We start from the raw sequence: 10,210 nt of genomic DNA on the forward strand, positions 1-10,210 counted from the left end.
GCCAAAAGAAATACATTCGCTGCCTTTATTGCTTGAATGCAACACTGATGCAGAGAACAAACGGCTCTGGGGGTTTCTGCAAAACTTGGGTTTTCTAAGACTCAATATCAGTTAAATAAAAGAAATTAAGAGGGGAGAGGTTCTTGGGGCAACAGGCAGGGGAGGAGGAGAAGGACGGGAAGGGGAAGGGGAGGAGATGCACAACCCTTAAAGAGTAGGGCTTTCCAACTTCAGTTTATTTAATTTCCTATTGTGTAAAAGTGGCAGAGGTGCTGGATAGTCCCAGGTACGTTTGTTGCAAAAAATACTCAGTTTCTTGGCTATTTAAATTGGCGATAACAGCACCGAGTGCTCCCTTTGGGGAGTTGTTTGCTGCTGGAAAAAGCTGGGATTCCTTGAAAGAAATCAGTGCTGTGGCTAATTATTATACTTGTGGGTCTTAAGGGCCTTCACAAACTGCGTATCACACTGTTCTCGACAAAATGCACCGTTTTAAGGGCTCTGGTCACTGCCTTCTACTTGTGCCTTGGCTCAGGAGTAGAAGGGTTTCTTCTGGAGCTCCAGAGGTGCCCGTTCCTCAGGCACAAAAGGCCGTTAACCCAGGATTTCTTGCTATTTTTCATGTATTCTAAGGGCTGGCTGAGTTTTAAGTCAGTTAAAATACAACTCTTGCCTGTCTACACTGTACTACGTAAGCATTATTCCCCAAAAACTATATATATGGAATATATACGGCTCAAACTGGGAGGTTTCCATGTGTGATTTGCCTTGTATTTTCTGGAATTTTTGCCAACAAAATGTATCGCCGGTCTTAGTTGTGGAAATGAAACAACCTTGGAAATGCAACCATGAGCCACCAAGCGCAACTTTTTTGGTCAGTCCCACAGCATTGCCAACACAACAAACCCCAGATGTTTCAATCCATTCTGCCTCACATCATCCTCCCATCGCAGGGTCAAAACCCGACCTGTTGGCGTCGTGGGTTTGGTTTTTGTTTGCAATTCGCCACTGCACAAACCACTTCATGTGGCGTTTCTAGTCCCCTTCATGAAGGTGCTTTTGCCTTCGCTGCCACGTGGGTGAGTCACTGGGCTCTTTTGCCTTCCCAGTGCAGGCACAACCTGCTCTTTGTCAGCAGGAGGGACCCTTTTCTCCCCACGACCGTCCGGTTTTGGTTCGGGTGGAGGTAGGGCCACGGGACGGCTCTGTTCAGCTGTGTTTGTTTGCCAACAGACGTCTATACCCGACTCGGAAAGCAATCTGGATCAGAACTGCTTGTCTCGCTGCAGCACAGAGATTTTCTCTGAAGCCAGCTGGGAGCAGGTGGACAAACAGGACACAGAGGTACAGACTAAATCCCTGTCGCACTCATTCTCCTGGGAGGATGGGAATTTCCTCCTTCAAATCGTCCCCCAGCCTTTGGGCGGCTGCTGCTTCTTGGGAATTCTCTTCCTTGCGTTTCACTCGTCTCTCGTGCTTTAAAATCAGTACCTGTGCCTATGAGCCCTCTGCTCGCTGTGCCACTCGGAGAAGCTGGGGAAGGGCTGGAGAGCTTGTAGGAGCTTTAGGTGGACACCTGCTTGGTGAATATTCCTGCCCTGGATACTTTTAAAGTGTGGAAAAGAAACACAGAATTGGATTTTATGACTTAATTTCTGTCTGAGGGGAGCTTGTTGCGTCTCCTCTCAAAGGAAAGCTCTCTGTCTATGATTGAATTTGTGCTCTTAGAGTGAGCGCTTCACTCGTGCTGCTTTGCTTCGAGTTTGTGAGCACAAACGAGATGGGTTTGTTTCCGCTAATTGCTAAATTGCTCTGTTTGGGGTTCTGTTTCCCACAGGTGACGCGATGGCTCCCCGACCACCTGGCCGCGCACTGCTACGGCTGCGACAGCGCCTTCTGGCTGGCCAGCAGGAAGCACCACTGCAGGTAACCAGGGCCGCTCCTTCCCTTTCCAACCAAAAAAGGGCTTCCTTTTGCCACGCTGTTCCCTCCTCAAGGTGGGTGTCAGACCGAGCGGGGCTGGGGATGCTGCTGAGTGCACAGAGCTGCTTTGGAAGGACAGAAGTTTCTCCTGTTCACTTCCAGGGTCTGTTTGAAACCCAGATTTGGTATCTGCTCCAGCCCAGACAGATCCTGCCTTTTTCCCCCAAGCTGCATTTGCAGGCAGCTGGCTGTTTAGCTTTTTAAGAGGGTGTAAATAATAAGAAATACTAGTTTGGCATCTTAGCATTCAGTATTTCAATACTGCAAATATACGAATAGCACCTTCTTCCTGTTTCTGGTTGTAAACCTGCTCCTTTCCTTCTCTAACCTTTCTTCCCTTTTCACTCAATCACTCTCTAATGAGAGATTCTGACGAGGACATCTATGTGAAATTGAGGTTTTCTGGATTATTCTTTGCCAGACATCTTGGCAGCTCAGGCTGCACCAGACAGCGCAGGCGACAGAGGCCTTTTGATTCCATCCCAGTCTCAGTACAGACAGAGAATATCAGATTTCTAAGTTCTGTTTCAAATAAATTCCTATTCCTTGTTTCTGGACATGAGAAAACCATAAGAATCATCATTTAAATACATGGCAGTTCTCACATTTTGATGCTTCATTGCTTATAGAAGTTGCAGACAATTATAAACATCTTGCTTGGTTTGTGTCCATTTTCTATTTTGCCCCATTTAATCTTCTTGATAAACAAACCCAGGAAGAATGAGCAGAACTGGAATGTCTTTGATTTTGTTTCCTGTCCACCGTGTTTGTGCAAAGCCTTCAGATGAAAAATATAATTACTAAGCATACAGTTGTGCGCATCTGAAGGGCTTTCTGAGTTAAAATGCTCTTTTCCTTTGTCCTTCTCTGCGGTATCAGCGCGGTCACACTGACCAGCGTGTGACACCCGCGCTCTGTGCTCTGCAGAGCTGCGTGGGGTGCACAGGACACCCCAGCACCGCCAGGAGCTCACACTGACTCAGCCTTCCAAGTCTGATAGCAAAATACACTTTGTTTATTCGTCAGGTCTCACGTGGGTTGAGCAGGCTGTCCACAGCGCGTCTGGTGGTGGAACCAACATGTAAAACGGGTATTTCCGTAAAACACGGTTTCCAAACCCCAGTGATCAGGGGCAGCCTGCTCAACATCTCACCTGAGAGTGAAAACGAGGTGAAACCCGCACACCGTAAGGCCTTGAGCAGCGTAAAAATAAAAATACTGGCTTCCTTCATTGCCACTATTTGCTTCTTTTGCTCGTTCCCCGCTGAGCTCTTTCTCCCCTCCTTGCAGGGCCGCTGAAGGTGTTGAGCAGATCTGGTGAGCATTTCCAACAGCCCCTCTGCTGTCTGTCCATCTGTCCCAGTAACTTCTCCACACTAACTCGCTCTCTTCCCCCTCTTTGTTTCTCACTTGCCTGGAAATCACTAGTGATGAGTTGGGGGTGGCGAGCACGATGTGTCGTATATTTAGATCTGGATGAACAGACCACTCTCCACGTTTAGGACTTGGCTTTGGTAGCTTAAGCCGGGGTGTGGATCACACTAACACTCACCGTCAGTAATTCGTGTGTTTGAGTAACAGCGAATGCTTCACTTCTAACCGAGGAGAGAATGTCCTTCCAGTTTGACCGTTCTGCTTTTATTTTTGATTCTTTTTTTGCTTTGTTTTTGGGATTGTTATCAAACAATTCTAATATTGCTGTGCAGCGTGTTGACAAAGACCTGCCACTTCTTTCAGAAGAACTGAAAATCCTGTGGCAGTAACGGGTCATGCAGAGCTGGTGTAGAGGGTTAGCGTCACAACAAATGGGTGAACAGCTGTGGCTGGGGAAGAGGAGGTGTCGGTAGCGTGATTTTAAGTCACCCTCAGAGGGGCAAGACCGCTTTTCCAGCGTGTTTTTTGACATCTCTTATTAATCTATTGAGCGAAGCAGAGGACCACCCCAATAGAAAGGGTGAGTTGTCCAGAGCTTTAATAACTCGAGGGAGAACAGGCACAGAACGCTATTATCTATCGCAGAAGGATAAAACAACAAACCCCAGCATATGTCCGGAAGCTGGTGAGCTGCAACAAACAGATCCTTGTCCTAATCCCTCGGGTTCTTTTTTGACCTCGTCCACCCGCGGCGCTTCTGCTGGCTGATCTCCTTAGAGCAGCAGAGCCTTTCCGCAGGGTTTCTGTGTCATGCCTCCCGGGGCTGCTTGTTGTGCGAGTGATTTCTAACAGGGTCTTTAAGAAGACTCCAGACCCGCTGCAGACACGCGCTGTCAGCTCCTGGCACTCCGCTTACCCCTTCGAGACCAGGAGCCGTGCAGAGCGGAGAAAATGAGCCCATTGAAGTGAGAAGTGGGATTTCGCTGCCGACGCCTTCCCCATCAGCGACCGGCATCTGGAAATCTCGCCTCTTGACACTTGAAGGATTAATGAAAGCTGCTGGGTGTCGGCAGAATTCGCTGTCGATCTCTTGGCAGCAGCAAATCTTTTTTAGCGCAAAATAATGGCGCCAAATCCCGATGCCAAAGAGTTAATCAAAAGGGCATCGGGCGTGGAGGTAAACTTGCAAAATTCAGATCCCTGGAGTGCTGTTCTGAGCTCCAGGTGAAAAGGGATGAGGTTGGAGGACAGGGTGCGCAGGGAAACTGGAGCAGCAGCAGGTTTGGGGGAGGAGCTGCAGGAAAATAAGGTAATTATTTCCCAGATTGAAATTCTCTCTCTGCCTCCTGCGAGGCGCCTGCGCCAGCTGACAGCACCAGGATCGCGGGGGAGCTGCTCGCCATGCAGCGCTGTGTTGTTCCTGAGCGTGAGATGCTGGCCCAGCTCTGGCTTTGCATAACCCTTGTTGGCGCCGGTCGCTTCACGCAGAAGCCGGGACTGCTGGGCAACGGGAGGATTGCATCAGCCAGAACTGGGTTTAATTTCTGTCATCTGTCCCGTGCTTAAATGTCCCAGCAGTGCGCTTGAAAGAAACAGAAGAAAATGTCTTTGTGCTGGGACTTACCAGCGACCAGTTTTAGAAGAGTGAAGGATATTGAGGTACTAGAGAGAGAGCAGAGGAGAGGATGAGCTGCTGAGGGGCTGGAGCACAAGTGTGATGGAGCGGCTGAGGGACCTGGAGGTTCAGCTGGAGAACAGGAGCTGAGGGGAGACCTTCTGATCTCTGAACTGCCTGAAAGGAGCTTGGAGCCAGGGGGGTCGGGCTCTGCTCCCCAGGAACAAGCGCCAGGAGCAGAGGAAACGGCCTCAAGTTGCGCCAGGGGAGGTTGAGGTTGGATGTGGGAACAATTTCTTCCCCAAAGGGCTGTGGGGCATTGGAACAGGCTGCCCAGAGCAGTGCTGGAGTCACCATCCCTGGAGGGCTGGACAGACGGACATGAGGTTCTCAGGACATGGGGCAGTGCCGGGGGTGGGTTAATGGTTGGACTCGATCTCGAGGGGCTTTTCCAACCAAAATGATTCTGTGATTCTAAGGAGTGGAGGCTCCTGTCTCCTCCCACAGTGCAGTATTGTTCGAACACGTGGCTGACGAGCAGTGTGAGCACAACTCCCGTGTCCTCACGGAGGAAGGGCCCTCGCTGGCTGTGGTTGTGCCCCACAGTAGCAGTGACGGTGATGAGCACTGAGGTCAGCCCTGGCTCCTGGAGGCGCACGTTCCCTCCTATCTGACACGAGAACGGTTGTACAGAAGAGCTGTCACTGCTCGCTGGAAATGTTGAACGAGCTGTAATTGTGAACTGCAGGCTGCTCTGTGCTAGTGTCCGCAGCTGGAGCAGCACAGGGCCCAGTGCTGTCTCTGCGCCCATCCCGGCGCTGGGGAGGAGCCACTGCCATCCCCTCCCAGCACTGTCACTAATGTCATTTTAGATCTTAAGATAACTTTGCCAAACTGTTTCTAATCTCTCCATTTCTCCCCTGTTCCTTATGCAAGGAATTGTGGCAACGTCTTCTGCTCCAGCTGCTGTAACCAGAAGGTGCCCGTTCCCAGCCAGCAGCTCTTTGAACCCAGCAGAGTGTGCAAGTCGTGCTACAGCAGCTTGCACCCCAGCGGCTCCAGCCTTGACCTCGAACTGGAGAAGCCCATCACTGCCACCTCCAACTGAAGGCGCAGCGGGGAGCAGCTGCGGCTCCTGCCGGGGACACGCGGGGTCTCGGGGGCCGGGAGGACGCGGGGGCCGCGCGCTTTGGAAGTCGGGGCGCGAAACACAGAGCTCCGGGACGTACCGCTGGATTGTGGGATTCTCCTTTTCCAGCTATTCCCCGTTTCCTTTCTGTCCTATCTGTGTGTATGTGTCTGCGCGCGTGTGTGTATATATATATATAATAATATATATATGTTTGTTTGCTGGAAGATTGTAGAGGTGGGCAGGGAGCTGGCGCCAGAGCCAGATTCCCTCTTGTATTTCTGTCCCACTGCTGAACTGTTGCAGACAGACCGCTGCGGAGGAAAGGAGAGGGGAGTCAGTCCAGCCCACGTGCGAAGCGTGAATCCTTTAGCGTCATTGCTAGTGCTTTCAATCACTCCTTCCCAACAAGAAACTGCTGTTTGGGAACCTGTTGCTGCTAGAAGAAATGGGAATCTCCTTCCCAAAAGAGCACTCTGCCTCTCTGTTCTTAGAGTGGGCTTAGTTACCCCGGCTGCGTGACGGGGAATCGATGGCGGGTTCCGAACCCCACAGACGCCAGCGAGGGGGCCGGTTGCAGCGGGGACGAGCGGGAACGGTGCTGGCTGCGGAACAGGAGTGCCTGGTGGCGAGAGGGGACGGAACAGGTGGCCGAGCCCAGGCGGGTGTCACGCTGGTGCCTCCCTCTGAAGTTCTGTGCACACAATTCATTATTTAAAACCGAGTGGGAAAGTGGAAGACGTCTGACTTCTGTCTGTGCGCCGTCTGCAGGGGGGTGTGCTGGATGCAAAGCTACTTTTGGAGCAGTGCGCTTGTCGTGGTCCGTACAAACAGACTGTCCAAAGCACCGAGCGAGCGGCCGTGAGGCGCTGGGGCCGGGTCGGCTGCGGGGAGTGCGCTGGTGCACGTCGCTCCCGGGGCGGCTCCTCCTTTTTCAGTCTCTATTCAAGATTCTCCACATAGGAAAAACCAGCCTGAGGGTTTAATAGAGACCTGAAATACATCGTGGATTCCCCTTCTTCCCCCTGCCCCAACCTGAGTCGCTTTTCAAGTCACCTCATTAAAGTGTGAAACTCTTGAATATGTTTTTAAATGAGTGTTAGGTACTGGGCCCCTTTTGGATAGAGCCTGCTTAGCGCAAGTTGGCGAGGAGGAAACGGAGATCCTGTGTCGCAGCGTGTTACCAGACAACGTTCCAGCTTCTCGTGTGATACTCCCAACAATCCTGCTGGAGAATCGGAGACCTCCAGATCCAAAAGCTCACAATCTAAGAAACCTTGGGAAAGGAGCACCGCCCTTCCTCGGAATGTCCCATCGCATCATCCAAAGCGAGTATCACACAGAGAAAACCATCTCCGAATATTTATTAGGTCTGACGGGGAAACGTCAAGGTGTTTTATTTTTGACTTGGAACTTCCTGCACCCTTTGCGAGGATCATTACGCTGCTGAAGAGACAAAACAGAACGTCCGGGAGGCTGGTTGAGCAGAACAGCCCCTGTCCCATGGGAAGGGGCTCTGGGGACGCATCTCGGGGCCTCCCCTGCTTGTGGGTCTGGAAATGCTCTCAAGCCATCAGGAGGGAGAAGCAAAGAGAGAGCCGAGTGTGCGCCGCGTTGTGTCCAGAACCGTTTGTTCCTAAGGCGGAGCAGCGAGCAGCCGGAGCTGCGGGTGTTGCTGTCGGTGTCGGCGGGGGCGGCTGGAGCAGGAGGGTCGGGGGCGATGGGGGCTGGCGGGGGGCGGTTCCGCGCACGGGCCGCGGGGTTTGTGGTGCAAATAGTCAAAAATAAGTCTAAGATTCTGCAGTTCCTAGTGACAGGTGCCAAGAGGTTACGATACGGGTTTTGGGGTCTGTGATGTACAGTGTGAATAAATGCTTGCAGCTCTTAGTCTTTTTTTGATCGATGAAGCACTTTTTTATTAATATTATTTTTCTTTGTATGTAAAGGAGGAACCAGTATCTCTCCATAGCTGTGTATATAACCCGTCTCTCCTAAAGAGAGTAAAGTGCTCCTATATTTTTCATTTTTGTCAAAGCGAGAAGTAAATACTTTAGAATTGTTAAATATATAAATAAAAGTGAATAAAGTTTAGACTTTTGCATGGGAGCATTTGCTAACACACTTTCTCATTTTTTATTTTCCTTCTCCCCGTCCTTCGTAGGGATAAACTGGAGGTTCAGCAGAAGCACCGAGGCCTTTGAGAAGTGCGGCCCCTCGCTGTGTCTTTGCAAGGAACAATCCGTTGCTCCTAAACTTAGAGGAAAACCCGTTAAGCTCAGTTTTGCTGGTGCAAGAGTCCCAGGGAGGCAGAGGAGACACAAACCCCGTGTCCCGTCAGTGCAACCTGCATGGTTTGGTGAGGTTGGCCCAGATGTGGGGGTGGCCCAGGTGTGGGGGTGGCCCAGGCCGGCCCTTCCCCTCTGCAGCGCTCGCCTCTCCTTGGCACCTTCTGCCTTACTGAAATGCCAGATGGCGGAGCCGCGGCCCTTTGGGAACAAACCCAACTCACTCCAGTTTAACATCTTTTCATCTTCTCCCAGAGGGTGGGAAGCTCAGCTGCTGTTTGTCTTGCACCAGGGGCTGATTCTTCTCCTTTTCCCCGTTTCAGCCCCTTGGCTGCGTGTGCTCCGGTCACATACGCTCGTATTCAATCAGTTCCTTCTTTTCTGACATATTTGAAATAGAGAGGATTTTCCCTGAATTCTCAGGGAGACCGAACAGCTCCTTGAGCAACTGGGAGTTATTTTGGGACAGGCCTGTTCTAATCACAAGACATTGTGCCAAATTGCTTTATGATCTCATGATATTTATTTTATCAAATAAAAGCGCAGATTCTGGGCAGAGCTGAGATCGCAGCTGGTGGGTGGTATTTACAGCTTCAAGAATAAAGAAAAGCATATATAATATTTGTCACTAGTAAGAACACACAAAGGAACAGCAGGTTTTCAGTTATACCCCCCAGTTTGATTGTGTGACTTTGAAGTGTTATTTGAGGGGCTGCAGCCGTCACCTGCTGAGGGTCCAGCCCGCACACCGCGCTGCTCGGGGGTCACTGCTTCAGGAACACGGAGCGAAGCCCCACAGGGCCCCTCGCTGCTGGGAGCTGAGAACTTCTCACCTTCCCCCATGGGTGACGGTCCCATCGGGGCAGAGCAGCCACAGCGGTGTGGGGTGGGAGCCCCTTTCCTGGGTGATGGGTTCTTCTGAATGAACCTCCTTCCCTCTCCTGTTGCAGCTCAAACCGCTGCGAGCTCAGGGGCAGAGCGGCGCTGCCGTCCTGGTTTGCAGCCCCAGCGCTGCCTTATACACGTAAAACCACCTTCTTACATGGAGGTGGTTTGTGCAGCTTAATGGGAGCATTTCATGTGGCTAATGAAATAGAACAAGGGCACATGTAGAGTCCTGTATCAGGGCAGGAACAACCCCAGGTTCCAGTGTAAGTTGGGGAATGACCTATTAGAGAGCAGCGTAGGGGAAAGGGACCTGGGGGTCCTGGGGACAGCAGGGTGACCATGAGCCAGCACTGGGCCCTTGTGGCCAGGAAGCCAATGGTACCTGGGGTGGGTTAGAAGGGGGTGGTCAGTAGGTCAGAGAGGTTCTGCTGCCCCTCTGCTCTGCCCTGGGGAGACCACACCTGGAATCTTGTGTCCAGCTGTGGCCCCTCAGTTCCAGCAGGACAGGGAACTGCTGCAGAGAGTCCAGCGCAGCCACCAAGATGCTGAAGGGAGTGGAGCATCTCCCGTGTGAGGAAAGGCTGAGGGAGCTGGGGCTCTGGAGCTGGACAAGAGGACACTGAGGGGGGACTCATTCCTGGGGATCAAGATGGAAAGGGGCAGTGTCAGGAGGATGGAGCCAGGCTCTGCTGGTGACAACCAGGGACAGGACAAGGGGCAATGGGTGCAAACTGGAACACAGGAGATTCCACTGAAAGATGAGAAGAAACTTGTTGGGGGTGAGGGTGTCAGAGCCTGGCCCAGGCTGCCCAGGGGGTTGTGGAGTCTCCTTCTGTGCAGACATTCCAACCCGCCTGGACACCTTCCTGTGTAACCTCATCTGGGTGTTCCTGCTCCATGGGGGGATTGCACTGGATGAGCTTTCCAGCGCCCTTC

At 51.8% G+C, this 10,210-nt stretch overlaps 1 protein-coding gene across 8 annotated transcripts in view; it reads left to right on the plus strand.

Moving 5' to 3' along the window:
* Positions 1 to 7,797, plus strand: part of MTMR3 (myotubularin related protein 3) — an 80,922-nt gene extending 73,125 nt beyond the window's left edge. For all 8 annotated transcript variants that reach the window (XM_080355539.1, XM_080355536.1, XM_080355543.1 and 5 more), the window contains 3 exons: positions 1,234 to 1,344; positions 1,838 to 1,926; positions 5,909 to 7,797. In XM_080355539.1, the coding sequence (XP_080211665.1) occupies positions 1,234 to 1,344; positions 1,838 to 1,926; positions 5,909 to 6,080 (372 nt within the window). In that variant the 3' untranslated portion in view covers positions 6,081 to 7,797. The remainder of the gene's footprint in view (positions 1 to 1,233; positions 1,345 to 1,837; positions 1,927 to 5,908) is intronic.
* Positions 7,798 to 10,210: the final 2,413 nt, after the last annotated feature.

Source organism: Nesoenas mayeri, assembly GCF_963082525.1.
Source record: "Nesoenas mayeri genome assembly, chromosome: 17".
Classification (NCBI taxonomy): Eukaryota; Metazoa; Chordata; class Aves; order Columbiformes; family Columbidae; genus Nesoenas; species Nesoenas mayeri.